The sequence below is a fragment of the Lynx rufus genome, unplaced genomic scaffold (genome assembly GCF_022079265.1).
Source record: "Lynx rufus isolate CCGP_SWC_20201006 ecotype Redwood Valley unplaced genomic scaffold, mLynRuf1.p SCAF_5, whole genome shotgun sequence".
NCBI lineage: Eukaryota > Metazoa > Chordata > Mammalia > Carnivora > Felidae > Lynx > Lynx rufus.
Genome location: NW_025814867.1, coordinates 86,255,561 through 86,274,810, shown reverse-complemented (window position 1 = coordinate 86,274,810; position 19,250 = coordinate 86,255,561). Strand labels below are relative to the sequence as shown.

The following is a 19,250-nucleotide window of genomic DNA, read 5'->3' as shown; positions in this document are numbered from 1 at the left end:
ATACTTGGAGGAAATAGGCACCCTTATCTCCAAAGATGGAGGGATACTGAGAGGAATTTGAACAAAAAGGCCTTGCTAAATTTCCCTAGTTTGCTATTCTTAGCTCATATTCTTTGGTACTATGACATTTTCCCAAGACTGTCCATTTGTCATCAAACCTAGTATAAAAATGCTCAGGTTTAACTGTTTCTTTGGGTCTTCCTTTACTTATGAATGCTCCCATGTCACATAAAAGTTGAATTTAATAAATTTTGTATGTGACTCTTTAGTTACAGAGGTCCAAGTGAAAACCTAGTAGAGGGAAAAGAAATTTTTTCCTCTCCTACAAATCAGCATATAGTTATTTATTTTTACTTCCACCATTCTGACAATCTTTGTATTTAAAAAATTAAAAAAAAAAGTTTATTTATTTTTGATGGGGAGAGAGACAGAGTGTGAGTGGGGGAAGGGCAGAAGAGAGGGAGACACAGAATCTGAAGCAGGATCCAGGCTCTGAGCTGTCAGCATGGAACCGGATGCAGAGTTTGAACTCACAAGCTGTGAGATCATGACCTAAGCTGAAGTAAGAAGCTTAACCAACTGAGCCACCCAGGTGCCCCACAATCTTTGTATTTTAATCAGACCACTTAGTCTAGCATTAAGTTAATGAAAAATGTACTTGGGTTCATTTAAAGCATCTTACTGTCTGGGGTGCGTGGGTAGTTCAGTTGGTTAAGGGTCTGACTCTTGATTTTGGCTCAGGTCATAATCTTGAGGTTGTGGGACTGAGCCCTGCATTGGGCTCTGCACTGAGCATGGAGCCTGCTTGGGATTCTCTCTCTTCCTCTCTCTCTCTGCCCCTCCCCCTGCTTGTGCTTGCTCACTTTCTCTCTCAAAATAAATAAATAAACTTAAAAAAAAAATAAAGGGGGTGCCTGGGTGGCTCAGTTGGTTAAGCGTCCGACTTTGGCTCAGGTCATGATCTCCTGGTTCGTGAGTTCAAGCTCTGCATTGGGCTCTGGGCTGACAGCTTGGAGTCTGGAGCCTGCTTTGGATTCTGTGTTTCCCTCTCTCTCTGCCCCTCCCCCGCTCGCTCTGTCTCTCTATCTCAAAAAGAAACAAACATTAAAAAAAAAAAGGCATCTCAGTGTCTGTATCCTTGTCCCATCTGTTCTGTTTCTATTTGCTCTTTCCTATCTTCTTTTAGTTTTATTTACATTCGATTTCTGCCCTCTATTATAAATAGGTATACATTATTTTATCTTTTTAGTGGTTACCCAGAACTATACTGCCCCATTCAGTAATTATTAGCCACATGTGACCATTCAGACTTAAAATTCTAATACATATTACCTTATACTTTAGTATATTAATGTTGATGATGATGATAGGTGTATTACAGAACGCTTATTTAATCCTCACAATAACCATATAAGGAGGGTATATACTATTTCCATTTTACAGATAAGGGAACGGAGACACAGGGGAGATAGTAAATTACCCAATATAATAAGTAACAGACTGGATTTGTACTTAGAGACTTGTGCCTTAGGCATTTACACTTACATGATATTTTCCATGGATTTGGGTTTAATAAAAATGGAGATTGGGTAAAGTTGTGCAATCTGTAATCTCTTTATGGCATTTCCAGAGACATCGAGGATACAATGTTTGCCCTAAAATAGAGGAAATAAAGAAGAAAAACAAGTGAACTAAGTATTTTCAATCATTTCAAAGGTACATTTCCTACAGGTACAAAATATGGATTATGATATGTTTGGATCCTGTTCACTTTAAGCAAACTTGTCATTTCTGTTAGCAAATTTCAGAGGGGAAATGAAGACAATGAATGATGACTATGAATAATTAATTTTCCATTTTCAAATATTACATTTAAAAAGGAATGAAAATACAGTTCCCTTACTCCTAGCTTTCATAGATCGGTCTCCAAATGGCAACAAATATGGGGTTCCTAACTTATTTTACCAAGAAAAATAAAACACCCTAAACACCTAATAAACCACCTTACTACAACCACCATTTCATAAAACAATACATAATCAACAAGAGGGAAAATACCTAAAGTGAAGAAGAATCTTTAAAACTGAATAAATTGAAATTTATAAAACCTTATATACCACTAATTTATTTCTCATTTTATTGGGGACTTTAACACAAACTGGCAATTGGGGACCCCATTTCTGGATTTAAGACACTTTTCTGAAATGCTTAAATTCACTTACAAAGGCCATTTGGATTTTTAATAAAGATGAGTGTGTTCATGTTAAATAGGGTAGTAATCATAACTTATCAAATAGATTTTATTATATTTTAAATTACATACTGCCTCATCATGCATTTTATAATCTAAGGGCTTAAGTGTACTTCGATAAACAATTTCAATTTAGTAGGGATATTTAAAATAAAAAATTTAATACTGTATAAGACTTCAAACATATAGAAAATAATAGACACAGGGAACCTGGGTGGCTTAGTTGATTAAGCATCTGACTTTTGACTTCAGCTCAAGTTATGATTTCACGATTTGTGAGTTTGAGTCGCACATTGGACTCTGTGCTGATAGTGTGGAGCCTGCTTGGGATTCTGTCTCTCTCCCCTTCTCTCTGCCCCTCTACTGCCTGCATGCATGCTCTCTCTTAAAAAATACTCAAAAAAAATAAAATAAAATAAAAAAGAAAATAATACACACATATGTACCCACTATCTATTTTTATTAGACATTAATATTTTATGTGATTGCTCAAGAATTAAAAAAATGCTATGCTGAAACATTAACATTCTATCATGTTTGCTTTATTTTATTCCTCTCTATATACATACAAAACAATTTGAGAGTAAATTGCAGACATAATACTTCACCCCCTATTTCCTAAAAATAATGACATCTCTTATATAATCACAGTATAATTTCAGTTGGCCACCTAATGTCATTTAGGACTAAAGAAAAAAAAGTTCCTGGTTCAGGATCCAATCCAAGATCATACATTGCATTTGGTTGTAATGTCTCTTTAGTCTGTCAATCTGGCATAGTTCTTCAGTCTTTGTCTTTCACGATCTTGGTATTTTTGAAGAGTACAGATTATTTTCTTTTTTCAAAGAATATGCCTCAACCCTGGTGTACCTGATATTTCCCATGCTACACATTTCGGCAGGAATACCACAGAAGTGATGCTGTATCCTTCTCAATTCATCATATCAAGAGGCATATAATATCTATTTGTCCCATTACTATGCTAGTGATGTTAATTTTGATCACTTGTTTAAGGTTTTATCTGCCACGTTCATTATAAAATTACAATTTTTTCCTTTGTAACTGGTAAGTATTTTGGGGGAGGATTTGTTGAGATGTAAATACCCTGTTTCTCATAAGATATTAATTCACTCACTAATTTTAGCAAACATTGATAGTTCTTGTTTGAACTATTATTATGAACAATTATTACCATGGTGGTTGTCCAGGGAGATCTCCCAATATCATCATTCTTCCTATCTTTATTAGATATTCTAATGTTAAGGCAAAGCTTTCCCTTCTATCAGTTTATTTATTTATTCATGTACTTATTGGTACCATTATGGATTCTTGGATCCTTATTCTTTTTTATTTTAACTTGTTTTATTTTTTATATTTTTAAATTTACATCCAAATTAGCATATAGTGCAACAATTTCAGGAGTAGATTCTTTAGTGCCTGTTACCCATTTAGCCCACGCCCCCCCAGAACCCCTCCCATAACCCTCAGTTTGTTCTCCATATTTATTAGTCTCCTCCGTTTTGTTCCCCTCCCTGTTTTTATATTATTTTTGTTTCCCTCCCCTTATGTTCATCTGTTTTGTCTCTTAAAGTCCTCATATGAGTGAAGTCATGATTTTTGTCTCTAATTTGACTTAGCATAATACCCTCCAGTTCCATCCACGTAGTTGCAAATGGCAAGATTTCATTCTTTTTGATTGCCAAGTAATACTCCATTGCGCGCACACGCGTGCGCGCGCGCGCGCACACACACACACACACACACACACACACACACATATATAGCACATCTTCTTTATCCATTCATTCATCGATGGACATTTGGGCTCTTTCCATACTTTGGCTATTGTTGATAGTACTGCTATAAACACGGGGGTGCATGTGTCCCTTCGAAACAGCACATCTGTATCTCTTGGATAAATGCCTAGTAGTGCAATTGCTGGGTCGCAGGGTAGCTCTATTTTTAGTTTTTTGAGGAACCTCCATACTGTTTTCCAGAGTGGCTGCACCAGCTTGGATTCCCACTTATTTTATTCTTTATGTTATAATTAATTATAACCATTTAAACATTCAAATTATCCCAGACTTGGCCACTTGGGGGCTCCACAGGCTGGCTTCTGTGTCTTTTTGACATATCCATATTATTCTTTGTGTGATATCCTTGAGCAGGAGCCATGCTAACCTTCTCTGTATACTTCTAATTTTAGTATATGTGCAGCCGAAATGAGCACCACATCTTAATTTTATATACGGATAACCTTACTCTAGTTTTTTTTAAGTGACTTTCATTTTATAATTGTCTTTAATTTTATAATACTTTATAATTTATTTTACAAAATAAATTTTATGATAGATTTTGTATGGTTTCCCAGGTATACTACTATCTGAAAATCTAGCTAGTTTTACTTTCCCCCCAATTCTATGCCTCTAATTGACTTCTCTGGTCTAACAGCATTGACTAATGCCTCAAGTAAAATGAATACCTCGGGTACAATGTTGAATGGTAGTGGAGATAACAGACATCCTTGCTTTGTTCTTCAACATAATGGAATTTCCTCGTATTTTGCCTTGTATTTTTCCCATTAAATATTTAAAAGAATATGTATCCATCCATTCATCCATCTAAATCTCTCTTTATTTACAGCTTTTAAACATTTATTTATCTCTACACCCCACGTGGGACTTGAACTCATGACCTGGAAATCAAGAGTCACATGCTCTTTTGACTGAGTCAGCCAAGTGCCCCATCTCCTTTTCTTTTTTAAAAGTAACACCAATCTCTGTATTTTTAAGTTTTTCTTCCCCCTGGTAAGGTACTGAATTCTACCAAAAGATTTTTAGGCATCTGGAAATTTTTGATTTTTCTCTTTAGATCTGTGGTAGATTATATTGATGAATTTTCTAACTTTGAGCTGACCTTAAATTTCTTTAAGGTCATAACCATTTATTTGGTTATGGGTCATAACCCATTTGGTTATGGTGTATTAGTTTTGCAATGTGCTATGGGATTCTGTTTCCTAAAATATTTAATGTTTTTGCATTAGTATTTGTGATATTGGTCTATGATTTTTTCTGTCTCTAGCTGGCTTAGATATCAATATTATACTTGCTTCATAAAAAGAATGCTCTTGAACAGTTTGTAGAGCTTTAGAACAGTCTAACCTTTGGGATTGGACAGAATTCTCCTGTGAAGCCATCTGTGCCTGGTGCTCTTTGTGGGTGGGGTACTTCCTTGATAACGTGCTCTATTTCTTCTAAAGAAAGCTTTCCATTTCTGACAGGTCAATTTTGGTATACCATAGTTTTCTAAAAAAATTTCCATTGCAACCAAGTTTTTCTCCCCTCATGTTTCTTTATTTTGACAGAGAGAGAAATAGAGACTGATCAGGGGAGGGGCAGAGAAAGAGGGAGACAGAATCTCAAGCAGGTTCTCCACTGTCAGCACAGAGCCTGATGCGGGGCTTGAACTCACGAACTGTGAGATCATGACCTGAGCTAAAATCAAGAGTCAGACGCTTAACCAACTGAGCCACCGAGGCGCCCTGCAACCAAGTTTGAAATTTATTTATATACAAACACCTGCATGGCTCAGTTGGTCCAACTCTTGGTTTTGGCTCAGGTCATTATCTCATGGTTTCATGAGTTTGAGCCCCACATCAGGCTCTGTGCTGGCAGTGCAGAACCTACTTGGGATTTTCTCTCTCTCCCTCTCTGTCTCTGCTCCTCCACCACTTGTGCTTTCTCTGTCTCTCAAAATAAACAAACTTAAAAAATATTATTTATATACAGATATAGAAAGTAGTCTTGTGATTTCCTCTTATTTCAATGGTATGTTCCCTTGTCATTTCCTGTTTCTATTACTTGTTATTTTTCTTCTTAAAAAATTCAGGTCAACTCATGGTTTGTCTATTGTGTTAACTTTTTCTAGATTTTCTACTTTTCTATTTTCTACCTTAAATTCTTAAAAAAAATTTTTATTAATTACTTTTATTGCAAAAAAGAATATATGTGAGTTGACAATTCAGAAAGGATATAGTAGGGGTGCATGGGTGAGCATGGGCTCAGTCAGTTAAGTGTCCCATTCTTGATCTCAGCTCAGGTCATGATCTCAATTCGTGAGAACCACTGGTCTGCTTTCTGTTATTAGAGATTATCGTTGTATGAAAGTATGTTCTCTTTTCTCCAGAAGTGGATCATATGGTAGGTGTATGTTTAAACTCTTTTTCAAAGTGGTTGTATGTTTTTATTTTCTCACCCAGCAAAGTCTATGAGAGTTCCGATTGCTCTATAGCTCTGTCAAAGCTTGGTAATTCTGATGGGTGTGTAGTGGCACCTAATTATGGTTTCAATTTGCATTTCCCTAATGACTGATTATGATGGATGTCTTTTCATGTTTTTATTGGCCATTTGTATATCTTCTTTAGAGAAATGTCTTTTTAAATACTTTGCCCATTAGAAAACTTTTTTATATACTAGATTGAAGAGTAGTAATTATGAAAAAGTAACTAAAATGTATGAGGAGACTAAAGGAAGACAGGGGTTACTTTGGTTAAATTTGTTTGTAAAAATTCAACTTGGAATGTTCCTTCCCTCCAGATGCAGGGGAGGGTCTGTTACATATGGGAGTTTTATCTCCTGTTTTCAGGAGGAAAAGGGGAAATCATTGTGCCTTTCTTACACCTGTTGTTTTTCAAGTGCCTTTAGCTCAAAATAGTCAATATATCAAACTGGCGTATTTTGGGGTGGCATATTCTGAGCCCACTCTAAGCCCTGTGTCACCCTCGGTCTCACTCTGGGGAACTCAGGTGGGCTTTAGAGTTGGTGTACAAGGTGATGGTAACAGCCTGTGGTGGGGTGTGAGGAAGTCAAAATGTGCACAAGAGTAAAACCAACTCAAAACTCTACCTTTGTACCAATGGTTACCAGAGGGGAGGGTGGGTGGGTGAAATAGGTGAGGGGATTAAAGAGCACACTTACCACGATGAGCATGGAGTAATATATGGAATTGTTGAATTACCATATTGTACACCTGAAGCTAATATAACACTGTATGTTATCAATACTGGAATTAAAATTAAAAACTTAATAAAAATAAATAACATAAAAAAACTTTTTTAAAATTCGAGGGGGGAAGGGGAAAGAGGGAACAGGGGAAAGGGGGAGAGGGGCAGAGGGGGGGAGAGGGAGAGGGTGGGGAGACAGAAAGGGGGGGGGAGAGAGAGACGGGGGGGGAGAGAGAGAGAGAGAGACAGACAGACAGACAGACAGACAGCAGCGAAGGGGCAGGGAGAAGAAGAGACAGAATCCCAAGGAGGCTCGGGCCTTATCAGCACAGAGCCTGACATGAAGCTTGACCCTACCAACTGTGAGATCATGACCTGAGCTGAAACTGAGAATCTGATTCTCAACTGACTGAGCCACCAAGGTGCCCCAATAGTTTGCCCATTTTTAAATTGGGTTGTCTTTATTATTGTAAGAGTTCTTTACATATTCTGGATAAAAGTCTTTCATGAGATGAAAATATATGTATGATTTGAAAGTATTTTCTCCTACTATATGACTTGTCTTTTTATTCCTTTAACAGTGTTTTTTAGAAGCAGAAATTTTAATTTCGATGAAATCCAATTTGTCATTATTTTCTTTTATGGATTGTGTTTTTGCTATACTATCTTAGAAACCTTTGCCAAAACCAGTCATTAAGATTCTTCTCCAATGTTTTCTTCAACAAGGTTTATAGTTTTAGGGTTTACATTTATAATCTATTTTTAGTTAATTTTTGTATATGATATGAGGCATTGCTAGTCAATTGCTCCAGCACCATTTATTGAAAAGACAATCCCTTTCTCCACTGATCTGCTGTTGTACTTTTGTCCACAGTTGCCCATATATATATGGGTCCATTTAAGAATTCTCTAGTATGTCCTGATCTACTTGTATGTCTTCATGCCACTACCACAGTATCTTGATTACTGTATTTTTATAAGTCTCAAAACACACAGTGTGAGTCCTTCATCTCGGATTTTTTTTGAAGTTGTTTTGGCTATTCTAGATTTTTGCATTTCCTATAAGCTTTACAATTAGCATGTTATTTTCTACAAAAAGGTCTGCTTAGAATTTTTTTATTAAAATGTTTTTAATATTTATTTTTGACAGAGAGAGAGAGAGAGAGAGAGAGAGAGAGAGAGAGAGAGAGAGAATGAATATGAATCTGAAGCAGGCTCCAGGCTCTTAGCTGTCAGCACAGAGCCTGATGTGGGGCCTTGAACCAACACCCACACAAATCATGATCTGAGCTGAAGTCGGAGGCTTAACCAACTGAGCCATCCAGATGCCCCTACTCAGATTTTGACTGGAGTTGTACTGAGTCTACAAGCTCAATTTAGAGGTAACTGACATCTACATAATATGAAGTCTTAGAAACCATGAACATAGTGTATTTCTCCACTTATTTAGGTCTTTAATTCTCTCAGCAATGCTTTGTGGTTCTTAGTGTACTGATCTATAAATCTTGTGTCAGATTTATTTCTAAGTATTTAATATTTTTTGAGACTACTATAAGTAATGTTTTTCACAATTTCAACTTACGTGTGGTTTAAGTATATAGGATTTGTATAATGAATGATACTGTAATACTGTACCCTTCATTCTTGCTCAACTTATTTTTTAAAAATGTTTATTTTTGAGAGAGTGTGCATGCATGTGTGAGCAGGGGAGGGGGAGGGAGGGAGGGAGGGAGGGAGGGAGGGAGGGAGAGAGAGAGAGAGAGAGAGAGAGAGAGAGAGAGAGAGAGAGAATATGAATCTTAAGCAGGCTCCTAGCAGTCAGGGCAGCGCATGACATGGGGCTTGAACCCACGAACTGTGAGATCATGACCTGAGCTTAAATCAAGGGTTGGACACTTAACTGACTGAGCCACCCAGGCATCCCTGTTGCTAAACTTACGAATTCTAGTAGTCTTTTGGGGGTAAATTCTATCAGACTTTTTACATAGACAATCACGTCATCTGCAAATGAACACAATTTTACTTCTTCCTCTCCAAACTGAACAACTTTTATTTCTTCTTTTGACTTATTGCACAGGCTAGGACTTCTAGCATAATGCTGAAAACAAGTGGTAAAAATAGATATCCTTGATATGTTTCTGATGGGTGTTGGATTTTGTCAAATGCTTTTCTTTAACTCTGGAGATAATTTTATGATTTTCCTTTTTTAGGAAAAAAAGGAACCATGAGTTCCTTTTTAATATGGTGAGTTACACTAACTGATTTTCTAGTATTTACCTTCTATTCACTGCATAAATCCTACTTGGCAGTGGCATATTATCCTTTTTATATATTAAGATTCAACTTGCTAAAATTTTGCTTAGCATTTCTGTAGATGTGTTCCTAAGAAATATTGGTCTGTAGTTTTTTTGTAATGTGTTTTCAGATTTAGAAATTTAGGTAATGTTGGATTCACAGAACAAATTGGACAGTACTCCCTCTTTTTAAATTTTATGGTAAAAATGGGTATGAATTCTTCCTTAAATGTTTGGTAGAATTTATTAGTGAAGCCACATGGAACTGGAGATTTTTGTGTGTGTGACTTTTAAATGTAAATCAATCTCTTTAGAGCATATATGACTATTCAAATGATATATTTCTTAAGTAAGCTTAAGTAGTTTATTTCTTTCAAGGAATTTATCCATTTCTTTTTTTTTTTTAATTTTTTAATATTTATTTATTTCTGAGACAGAGAGAGACACAGCATCAGTGGGGGAGGGGCAGAGAGAGAGGGAGACACAGAATCAGAAGCAGCCTCCAGGCTCTGATTTGTCAGCACACAGCCTGATACAGGGCTCCAACTCACAAACTGTGAGATCATGACCTGAGCTGAAGTTCGTCGCTCAACCGACTGAGCCACCCAGGCATCCCTGAATTTATCCATTTCAACTAAATTGTTGAACTGAGTGGTATAAAGTTGTTCCTAATATTCTTTGATTTTCCTTTTAATATTTATAAATTGTCATCTCTCCCATTTCTGTTTTTTTCTTTTATACACCAGTGTTTATTATTATTATTCTTTAAGCAAGATAGTATAATATAGTGTTTTTAGTTTAGTTTTAATTTTGTGAAATGGTTTTATTTTTTTAATTTTTTTAATATATGAAATTTATTGTCAAACTGGTTTCCATACAACACCCAGTGCTCATCCCAAAAGATGCCCTCTTCAATACCCATCACCTACCCTCCCCTCCCTCCCACGCCCCATCAACCCTCAGTTTGTTCTCAGTCTTTAAGAGTCTCTTATGCTTTGGCTCTCTCTCTCTTTTTTTTTTTCCTTCCCCTCCCCCATGGGTTTCTGTTAAGTTTCTCAGGATCCACATAAGAATGAAACCATATGGTATCTGTCTTTCTCTGTATGGCTTATTTCACTTAGAATCACACTCTCCGGTTCCATCCAAGTTGCTACAAAGGGCCATATTTCATTCTTTCTCATTGCCACGTAGTACTCCATTGTGTATATAAACCACAATTTCTTTATCCATTCATCAGTTGATGGACATTTAGGCTCTTTCCATATCTTGGCTATTGTTGAGAGTGCTGCTATAAACATTGGGGTACAAGTGCCCCTATGCATCAGTACTCCTGTATCCCTTGATCTCTCCCATTTCTGATATTGATAATTTGTCTTTTCTCTTTTTCTGATCATATTAAACATTTATTAATGACTCTGATCTTCTCAAAGAACCAATTTTGGGTTTCATCGATTATTGCTTTTTGTTTTCTTTTTCTGTTTTCCTCTATTATTTTTATTATTTCCTTCCTTCTGCCTATCATATAATTTTTGTTTTTATTTTTACTATGCCCTCCCTTTCTCTCTTTCTAGTCTTTTACTTATTCTTATTTATTTATTCTTATTTATTTTTGTTTGGAAAAGTTTTTAAGGCTGTGAATTTTCTTGTGATCACTTTTAAACGTATCCCATGGATTCTGATATGTACTGTTTTCGTTATTAAGAAAACTTATAATTTCATTTTGTATTTTCTCTTTCATGTAATAGTTAACAGATAGTTTTAAAATTTCTAGTTGGGTGGGCCTTACTGTTTTTGATTTTCTCATCATTTATAGCTTTACTGCATTGTGATCAGAGCAGAACTTGTAATATTCTTACTTTATGGAACTTTCTAATATTTTCTTCTCTACATGGCTTGCACAAGAAATAGCTTGCTGTGACTTGGTGTTTACTTTTCCGTTTGTCAGTAATTTGAAGTTTGGACATTATCTTTCAGTTAGGGTGAGAATGTGGTTTTTTACATTTTTAAAAAATTTAGAAGAAATATAACATCATGAATAAAGCTAAAGCTATAATTTTCTTCCCTTTCCTCCCAAAGGAAAACCAGTGAATAGTGGCTTATGTATATTCCTGAAATACGTGTGTATGATTCCCATCCATGTTTTTATGTTTACTAAGTATGTATCCATAAACCATATAGGCTGTTTCATGTTATTTTAAAATTTATGTAGATAGTATCATACTGTATGTCTTCTTTGCAACTTCACAGTCATCATTATATTTTGAGATTTATTAACGTAGTTACACCTCACTAGTGAATATTCTAGTTTATTCACTCTAGGTGTTGTATCCCACTGCATAAATAAGTTAACTATCCATTTTCCTTTTTTTTAATTATTAAAAAAATTTTTTATGCTTATTTATTTTTGAGAGAGAGAGCGAGAGCAAGCAGGGAGGGGCAGAGAGAGGGGGAGACACAAAATCTGAAGTAGGCTTCAGGCTCTGAGCTGTCAGCACAAAGCCCAACACGGAGCTTAAACTCACAGACTGTGAGATCATGACCTGAGTCAAAGTCAGACGCTTAACCTAGTGAGCCACCCAGGCACCTCACCATTTCCCTTTGTTGATTCCAATTTTTCACTATTATAAAGAGCTATGAACATTCTTATACATAATCATCATAAGTAAATTTCTACTTAGATACCAAGAAGTATATTTTTGAGTCACAGGGTACAAGCATTTATTTAGGTATTGCCAAACTCTTCTCAAAAGAAGTTCTGTTAATTTATAACCCACTAAAAATATCTAAGATTTCTATTTTCCCAAATTCTTGGCATCACTGGACATTTCCATTTAAAAAATTTTAAAAATTAATCAGAGTTAACCAAGCCTCTTATAAAAAAGAGTAGTATTTACAGATGGAAAACTGAGATGCTGAATTACTGCTTTATGTTTTACAGGTATTCCATTACCGAGTCTTAAACCACTAATTTTAAAGGTATAAAATAATTTCTTGATGTTTACTTTCTAGGTCCAAATAGTAATTTGAGCATAGCAGTTTGTCTGGAATACACGGTTTTGGCTTTACCATAAAACTGCTTTAACTCAATGTTAATTTATCATCAGACTACATCATCATCTGAAGGATGCTCTCAGAAAATCTGTTGCTGTTACAGAGCTGCTGAGCATTTTTTAAACTGTTGTTAATTAAATATGACTATTCGGGAGAAATTTTTATTTCGTCTTAGTACAAGAACAACTATACTTAAACATCTGGTTCATTGTTATTAATGAACAGTGCTAGTCTTAGTTCTTTAATTATGCTAGACGTTTGGAAAGCTATTGCCAAGTACAAGGTCTATGTATAGCAAATGTATAGGACCTTATAAGAACAACCTCCCTTCTTAGATTCATGTTACCATTTCTGTCCTCATTTTCTTTGTTGATCTTCCTTACCTACTTTATGTATTTTTCTAATCATCTAAAATTAAGTATTTAGTTGAATTCATAATATTAAAATGATCAATGCTACAATATTTAGCCTATACTTTTTCAAAAATATGAATTAAAAGTTTCTATCCCATCATTCTTTTATACTGTCAAAGGCACATCTGATTAGAAACTATATTCTGGAATTGCTCTGGTACGTTTTTTTTCAAGTTTTTATTTTTAAGTAATCTCTACATCTAACATAGGGCTTGAACTTATAACCTTGAGATCAAGAGTCACCTGCTTTACCGACTGAGCCAGCCAGGTGCCCATGGTGCTTACCTTTTCTGCTACTTCCCGCACAGACTGGACACTTGTTCCATACAGATGGTTATTATACTGGCCAGCTTCAATAAATTTATGCTCCTGGATATCTTTTTCCATCTGCTCTCTTGAAGTCACAAAATGATAATCTCTTCCATCTACCTCATAGTCTCGTTTTGGTCTAGTTGTATCTTCAATAGAAAATAACTTGAAGTGTTTAGTATTAACAAACATAACAAATCTATTTTCTGCTTAAATAATGTTTTGTTAAGTTTAACACAACAGCGATTAATTGAAACTTAAAAAGGGACAATAATATGGAGGAATAACGGATAACTTAGTATAAACCATTAAAAATGGTAATGTTTGCTTTTACGACACATGGTGACAAAATGTTAAGAACAATAATTAAGAATATTTATGTGGCTTACTTACGAGGAACACATGATCCAAATTTGTCAGGAAATTCAGAGATCAAGTCATCATTTATCCTGTCTTTCATAGGTCCCAATATGATCACTGGTCGAGTATAATTAACTGTAAAGATAAACTGCATGTTAAAAGGAATAAACACTCAACAAACATCAGTGTATTTCACCAGAGAATAAAAATATCTTTAAATGTTATAAAGAATATTTTTTTCTTTCTCCATCAATGATGCTTAACTTGCTAGTTTATACACTTTTCAGATCTTAAACTTAAGTTAATCTCCCATTAGAAGTCATAAACTTGGCAATTCAACCAAGTTAAATTCAGAATTTAGCAGATAGTGTTTCTCTACAATGCTAGTATCATCTCATTACAAATGAGAAAACACCAGTTTAGTGTTTACTGATCCTTTCTGAAGTAGGAATTGTTAGGAAGCAGATCAAAGAAGGGCAAAAAAGAAACTGGGTGTAAGAAGTGATATAATTACAGGAGTGATCTAGAAAGATGATTTAATAGAAGTGGATTATACCTTACACTGGATTGTAAAGGATTATGCTAAAAGCAGGGAGATTTATAGGATCAGAATTATGGTAGGAGGGATGAAAAGAAGGTTATAAATAAGGAAGATAATGAGAGAAGGATAAATAGGACCTAGAAACTGACTGGACAAGGGAGATGAAAACAGAGAAAGATCAAAGATGTTTACAAAATTTTGAACAAGGGTCACTGAAGGACAGTGACACTATCATAAACACTGGAAAGAAGCTGCTTAGAAAATAAAATAGCAATATAAAACAGCTAATACAAAATGACTAAATTCTAACACTGTAAACTAAACCACACTTCACAAGATACATATAGCAAATTTCTATATTTATAGAAAAAAATATAGCAAAATTCTAATAAACATTATTTTGAGGTGTAAGTTAGACCTATTTTCCAAAGTAAGAAGTACATTTTTCTATTAGATTATAAATCAACAGACCAACAGACTTTACAAACCTTCTTGTTGATTCACTGGCTCATAAGATAAGACATATTCTTCTTGACCACCTATTAGAAAGTTAAAATACAGATGAGAAAATCTATTAAGATAACTAATGCTAACTTAATTCGTCATACATAACATATAAATTACTGGCACTTTCCTGAGAAAACAGCAAAGATGTACTTTGTGAATTATTTCTGGCAAGATTTAGTAAAAAAAAAAAAAAAAAGTGGCAAATTATAGAGTCATAAGTTTGATAAATGTAAAAACAAAATATAAATGTGCTATTTAACAACTACTTTTCTGTTATTCTGTGTTTTAAACTATCATTAGATCTATTTAAAATCTTATTTGTGATGTCAAGCATGTGACATTAATTTTTATTCAGAAGCTGAGAACTAATAAGTCTCTTAAAGATTAACTTTTTAAAGAACAGTTCTACATATATGCATATTTATGCAATTTACTGCTATTAAGAATATGTTGTTCTTTTGGTCCCACCAGATACAATATTTAACAGGATATATTTATTTTTTTATAATTATGATTATAATAAAAAATTTAATATAAAGGTAAAACTATAGTCACTATTTTACTGGTAAAAAAAATTCACTAATTGTTCTAATAATTAATTTATTCAATTAAAAATATAACATTTATGGGGCACCTGGGTGGCTCAGTCAGTTAAGCATCTGACTTTGGCTCAGACTTTGGCTCAGGTCATGATCTTGTGGTTTTTGGGTTCGAGCCCTGCGTCAGGCTCTGTGCTGAAAGCTCGAAGCCTGGAAACTGCTTCTGATTCTGTGCCTCCTTCTTTCTGCCCCTCCCCCACTCATGCTTGTGTCTCTCTCTCTCTCTCTCTCAGAAATAAACACTAAAAAAATGAAAAAATAATATATATATAACATTTAAAGTGAGTTTAGTAGTGCCTGTGTGGCTCAGCTGGTTGAGTGTCCCAACTCTTGATTTTGGATCAGGTCATAATCCTGGGGTTGTGGGATCAAGCTCCATGTCTGGCTCCACGCTCTGTGTGGAGATGCTTAAGATGCCCTCCCTTTCTCTCCCTGCCCCTCTCCCATGCTATAATTTAAAAAAAAAAAAAGGAAAAACAATATTAAAACAAAAAAATGAGTTTAAAAAAGCTTTAGATAAGGGTACTCCCTTCTACTACTAGATGGGATGCTGCTCAATTCATGAATTGTTTAATAAAGCCAATTAAAAAAAACAAGTCTACAAATTATATCTTCACTCAGCAAAATGAACTAAAGAGAGAGTTAAAAATTCCTGGGATTCTTCACACACACACACACACACACACACACACACACACACACACACGTATAGAAAACAAACTAGGAAGGACTGTTACTTCAAGCAGTTCAATAAAAACAATCAATGTTGTATAATATATTTGAGGATATTCCCCTTGATTATCAAGATTCTATAGCAACCTTTTCATTAAATTTGTCACTGGTTTATATCACATGTATGCAGCTGTAGAGCTTTTAAATTCATATACTGGCTTTAAAAGTATATTTCACTGCTTTAAAAGTGTATTTCACTGTTTTATTTATTATCATAATGTATAAAATACATACTTACAAGCTGCTTTTTAAAGTACTGTAAAACATGGTTTATACATTAGCAAAAACATGCAATTTGAATATTCCACACCTAACAATTCATGCAAATGGTGAGACAGACAGTATATACTTTCATTACCTCTTTTTAGACTAGAAAGCTACTCAACTGCTCTATGGTGAGTTCTGATTACACATTAATAAAACACTAATAAGAAATCACATTCCCATACCAAAAAAAAGAAAATCGTTATGTAACTATTATGCAAAAAATAACAACCAATGAAATGAATGAGGGTTAAAAGTATATATTGTCAACATGAAAAAATATCAGAGACTGATATTAACAGGATGGACCTTTTGAGCAGCCATACTCATCTGTAATCAAGATTACTTTCACATTAGACAGCAGTAAAAAAAAAAAAGTTAGAAAAGCAATTTTAATTTTTACGGTACCACAACTGATAAATTCATGCACTCCCCCTGTTACTCCCATGCCCAAATCTGTTAAAAAAACTTCACATGCTTGCATAGTTCACTTAACAATATGATACCAAGAATGTAACACAGTACACCAGAAAGAAATCAGTATTATTGTTTGAGCAACTGTTGAAAAATTTTCCTTCATCGTGTATGTTCACCAGACGCTGGTAATAAATAATAACTTAACCCAGAACAGTTAACCCAGAACTGGTGACAAAGAATAAAAAAGGACATAAAGCTAACAAAAATTTAGCATTACTTAAAAACATTTTAATGCTCATATTAAAAACAAAATTACTAAAGAAAATGGCAAAATAGAAGTTTATCCCTCATTTAACCAGATTTTTTTCTTGTAAAAGATACATACATATAAGTGTACTGTGTATACAAATAGTACTGTTTGTAAAAAGGATTTTAGAATTTTATAAATTTTTGGAAATTAGCTGTTGTACATATAGGACTTTATTTCTGAAGTACAGACTTTTACTTGGCTCTCCCTGATTTTAAAATATTACGCATCTGACTTTGTTTTTAGAACACATCACTAAGGCAGTAACTCCCAAAGGGTATGTATTACTTGTGATTACAAAAGAACAAGTAACTTAAAACACTTACGGTAACTACTTTCACTATCGCTGGCATTAGAAGTTATATGCTCTGAAATTGCAGGACAATGGAAAAAAATAAAGAAAAGTGTCATGAGTTTAAAAAAAGCAAATTATCAAGATAAACACAAGATGACATTACAAAATATTGCGATATAAATCACATACTCAATTTTTAAAAGTCATTTTTGATTTTCCTTGAAAATTTTGGTTTTTTTCAAATAAATATGAATTAGGAAGGAAAAAAAAACCCTGTAATTAAGGAAAATGCTCCATTTTTGTACAACACAGATTACAAACAAAATCTATGACAAATATCAAGTAGAATGTGACAAAGAGGGCAAAGTGATCCTAGTCCAAATGTAGACACAGAACCCAAAAAGAGAAGAGACAAGTTGTATTTGACCAAACAGATGGCCATTTTAATGAAGGAATGTCTTAAAAAAGAAATGATCTTGCTTTTAGTTCAGCTTCTTTCTTGTTCCTGTAGAGAAATGAAAATCCATGTTTTTGAGATCATATAAAGCATTTTAGATGTCATAGATTCAGATGCCTCGAAAAAAAGTCAAATGGAAGGGAATTCTAGAAAGTAGGCTTGTATTTTAAAATAGACTAGTGTTTCTGAGAAATGCGGTTTTGAGAAAACTGACAATGGCTGCTTTGCAATCAAAAGATAAAGCAAATACACCTACTCGCAAATTGCCTGGCCTCTCCTTGAAAGTGACCTCATTTCATAACTTGATTGTTCAGTAAACACCAGGCACTCTTCCCATGCAAATGTAATTCTGAATGTTCTCTAAGTATCTCCCATGAATAAAAAAAAAGTAATTTTATTTATAAAATTAAAAAACAAAATTTTCCACAGGAGAGAGGGAAATCTAAATTTCTTATGTGAGGCAAGGGAAAACATTTTTAAAGGATAAGAAAAGAGCTGGAAGAGAAATATCTGCTGTATCATACCACGTAAAATCAAGATGCACTACTGAAAAGTTCAGAGAATGGTAGAATTTAAGACTTCAAATAAGATAACATTTCTTGAACTACTGTCACATTGAAAATTACGTCTGTTATTCTAACCTGCAAAGACAAGGTATAATTTTCTTTCTTCCTTTTATAATTGCAATACAGTTGACATACAATGTGTTAGTTTCAGGTACAAGGACATAACTTCCTTATTATATATATTTTAAATACAGCAGGACATTAAAAATTATAAGTAAAATCAAATAATATATGACAAGCATATGTAAAATGTTTTTTAAAAGTTTATATTTAAAAATCAAAACCACACTGAGATACCACCTCACACCAGTCAGAGTGGCTAAAATTAACAACTCAGGAAACAATAGATGCTGGCAAGTATGTGGAGAAATGGGAACCCTCTTGCACTGTTGGTGGGAATGCAAACTGGTGCAGCTGCTCTGGAAAGCAGTGTGGAGGTTTCTCAAAAAATTAAACATAGAACTACCCTATGACCCAGCAAGAGCACTACTAGAAATTTATTCAAAGGATACAGGACTGCTGATTCACAGGGGCACATGTACCCCAATGTCTACAGCAGCGCTTTCAACAATAACCAAATTATGGAAAGACCCTAAATGACCATCAACTGATGAATAGATAAAGATGATGTGGTTTATATATACAGTGGACTACTGCTTGGCAATGAGAAAGAATGAAATCATGCCATTTACAGCAAAGTGGATCAAACTGGAAGGTTTTATGCTGAGTGAAATGAGTCAGCCAGAGAAAGATATCATATGTTTTCACTCATATGTGGATCCTGACAAACTTAACAGAAAACCATGGGAGAAAGGAAGGGGAAAAAATAGTTACAAACAGTGAGGGAGGGAGGCAAACTGTAAGAGGCTCTTAAATACAGAGAAC

General features: G+C 34.4%; 1 protein-coding gene and 1 pseudogene across 10 annotated transcripts in view; both read right to left on the bottom strand.

Annotated features, from left to right (window-relative positions):
- DLG1 (discs large MAGUK scaffold protein 1) overlaps positions 1 to 19,250 on the bottom strand; it is a 275,223-nt gene that overhangs the window by 12,824 nt on the left and 243,149 nt on the right. For all 10 annotated transcript variants that reach the window (XM_047100299.1, XM_047100300.1, XM_047100296.1 and 7 more), the window contains 5 exons: positions 17,374 to 17,415; positions 14,710 to 14,760; positions 13,714 to 13,815; positions 13,297 to 13,469; positions 1,546 to 1,655 (listed from right to left, as the gene is read on the bottom strand). In XM_047100299.1, coding sequence (XP_046956255.1) covers positions 1,546 to 1,655; positions 13,297 to 13,469; positions 13,714 to 13,815; positions 14,710 to 14,760; positions 17,374 to 17,415 — 478 coding nt within the window. The remainder of the gene's footprint in view (positions 1 to 1,545; positions 1,656 to 13,296; positions 13,470 to 13,713; positions 13,816 to 14,709; positions 14,761 to 17,373; positions 17,416 to 19,250) is intronic.
- On the bottom strand, positions 4,381 to 4,481 carry LOC124527382 (uncharacterized; annotated as a pseudogene).